The sequence below is a fragment of the Charadrius vociferus genome, unplaced genomic scaffold, assembly GCF_000708025.1.
Source record: "Charadrius vociferus isolate BGI_N301 unplaced genomic scaffold, ASM70802v2 scaffold280, whole genome shotgun sequence".
NCBI lineage: Eukaryota > Metazoa > Chordata > Aves > Charadriiformes > Charadriidae > Charadrius > Charadrius vociferus.
Genome location: NW_009646340.1, coordinates 32,560 through 35,070, shown reverse-complemented (window position 1 = coordinate 35,070; position 2,511 = coordinate 32,560). Strand labels below are relative to the sequence as shown.

Here is a 2,511-nt window from a genome sequence, read left to right as displayed (position 1 = left end):
GGAGAATTAGCTTTTTTTATTGCACTGAAGACTTTATAGTCTCTGCCAGGCAATTATTATTGCTGTATTATGTTTGAAAGTTTTCAGTGTTTCTGGTGATGCTCCTGGGAACGAAACTTAGTGATTATAAAATTATTACCCTGGAGTCTTATTCTACATACTTTTCATCTTTGTCTTACAACTTCTTGGAGTTCCTTTAGATAGACTCCCTAATAGCATTTTCATGGCTACGATGCACCCAGTGTGTAACTTCTGCAAATTTATTAGTCAAATATAGGATTTGTTTTGAGTATAATCTACATGTAGGTCTTCTGAACTAATGAGATCTGAACTAATTTTGCTCTCTAGTAAAAAAATAAAGTTACCCAGCTGGTAGTATGAGAAGCCTGACATGTTTATGATGTTTTCTCAAAGTAAAAATATTCCAGATGGTAGATTTGTTGGTGTATCTGTTGTTTCCCAGTAGCTTATTTCCTCTTATTTAATAAATAAATCAATCTTTGTATCCATTAATATATTAACCTGGGTTCTCTTCTTAGGTTTGTTTTGTCAGTAACTAGCTCAAAAACTGCACTCTGACTCATTGCTGTTCCTCTTACATTTGGAAGTCCATTCACAGGTTCAGAATTTGGAGCTTACAGAGCGCTAGTGGAGTTGTGTTGCTACTAATAGCTCCCTGGTGGTATCTGGAGCAGTGATTTCTCCTTTTCATCTATAAATTATGAAAGAATAAACCTTTTTTTTTTGCTGCTCTAATAAAATCTGTAGGTCACCAGTGTATGAGTGCATGCTTGTGTGCCTTTGTGTGTAAAATGTATTTACTTGGCTGTAAAATTTATTTTTAATAAATAAATTGATACGTGGATCGTAAGCAGATATGGACAGCTGAGCTCTGGCAGCAATGACAGCCTTCAAACTGGCAACTTGGTAGTGTATATTTAGGTTTAACTGTCTGAGCATGAAGATAATGTTGCATCTGTGTGTAAGAGAGATCTAATACTAATTTATCAGGGGAGGAAAGACCTATCCCAGTACTTCATATTGACTGGTGCAAGTTCATCGCTTGGAGATGTTTCTTCTTAAATGAGCATAGATGCCCGTGAGCAATTTCAACACTTGTTTACAGTGTTGCAAGGCCAAATAACTCTAAATTGACGCTTGAACTGTGACTGAGACGAGTTCTGACATAAATAGAAGTAACCTTCAAAATGCATGTAGCTTATAAAGTTTATGAACTCTTCTTACACCTTCACCTTCCCCAGTCATAGCTACGCCGGCATTTTCTGCTGGACACTAGTTGTGTTTCCCTCGTAAGCGGCTCAGCATTCTCCTTGGTGATGCTGGGGAAAAAGCATATGATTATAATAAAGGGTGCATGCTCTAAGTAGTTGTTTTGTAAAGACTGCATTTATTGCTTAAGTTAAAAACTTCAACTTCAAATGGCAGAATGCATGAAATGTAATCTGGTCATGAAAGCTGCTCTTTGTTTAGTATGTGAGCAGTGGCTATCAGTTTAAGCAACTGGATTTGCTTTGTAAGTGAACTCAGTGGTGGGGAAAACAGATGGATAGTTAAATGAACAAGCATAAATAAAGCTTCTATACTACTTGCCTTTTATAAATGAAATAAATATGAAACTTAAATGATGATGTTGTTAAAACTGGATGCGTACGTGATTTATTGCATACAAAGTGGAAACAGTGGATGCTTGATTGAACGCTTTTTCCCCTTTTTGCCGATGGAGAAATAATTTCAATATGTTGTTAGTTAGAGAATGCTAAATATTTAGTATAATCTTTTTTTCATCTTTACGTTTTAGGTCATCAATTTGGCTTCATCACACTGAGTTTGCCTGCATTCAAAGCTGTTTACCTACAGTAATTTGCTCTGGTTGGAAGTGAACATGTCTCAAGTTCAAATTCAGAATCCTTCTGCTGCCCTCGCAGGGAGCCAAATATTGAATAAAACCCCATCTCTTTCACAGCCCTTGAGTATTCCTTCTACTACTAGTTCTTTGCCCTCTGAAAATGCAGGTAGACCTATCCAAAACTCTGCTTTACCCTCTGCATCAGTTACATCCACCAATGCAGCTGCAGGTAAGATAGTGTCTGTTAAAAAGTGTGTATATTCTTAGTGTTTATAGTTTGGCATGATATATTCCTGATGTTTTACACCTACAAATACTTTAATATTTATCCAGCTACAGTAGCTTGTAATGCTTTCTCCATGTTGAATGAAATCTGAGTCAGATAGAAGCATACTTTTCCATCAGGTTCTAATAATTAATTGAAATGTTTGCAATAGTAAAAAATGTTTAAAATTGTGTAACACTTAATTTTTGAAACATTGCTATCCATCTTTTCTACAATTAGCTTGTTTTAAATATAAAGAATATGTTGTTTGAAATAGTTTGTTTAGTTCTATTCTCTTTAGTTCTTTTATGACCAGTTTAATGATATTAATTAATGATAATATATTGTGCTAATAAATTACAGTAGAGCACATAAAAAG

At 35.0% G+C, this 2,511-nt stretch overlaps 1 protein-coding gene across 4 annotated transcripts in view; it reads left to right on the top strand.

The window, feature by feature from the left end:
• STAU1 (staufen double-stranded RNA binding protein 1) overlaps positions 1-2,511 on the top strand; it is a 27,220-nt gene that overhangs the window by 2,872 nt on the left and 21,837 nt on the right. For 2 of the 4 annotated variants that reach the window (XM_009886857.1, XM_009886780.1), the window contains exon 1: positions 1,819-2,096. In XM_009886857.1, the coding sequence (XP_009885159.1) occupies positions 1,904-2,096 (193 nt within the window). In that variant the 5' untranslated portion in view covers positions 1,819-1,903. Of the gene's footprint in view, positions 1-1,818; positions 2,097-2,511 lie in introns of those variants that run through there. The other 2 variants (XM_009887011.1, XM_009886934.1) reach the window with 2 other exon arrangements.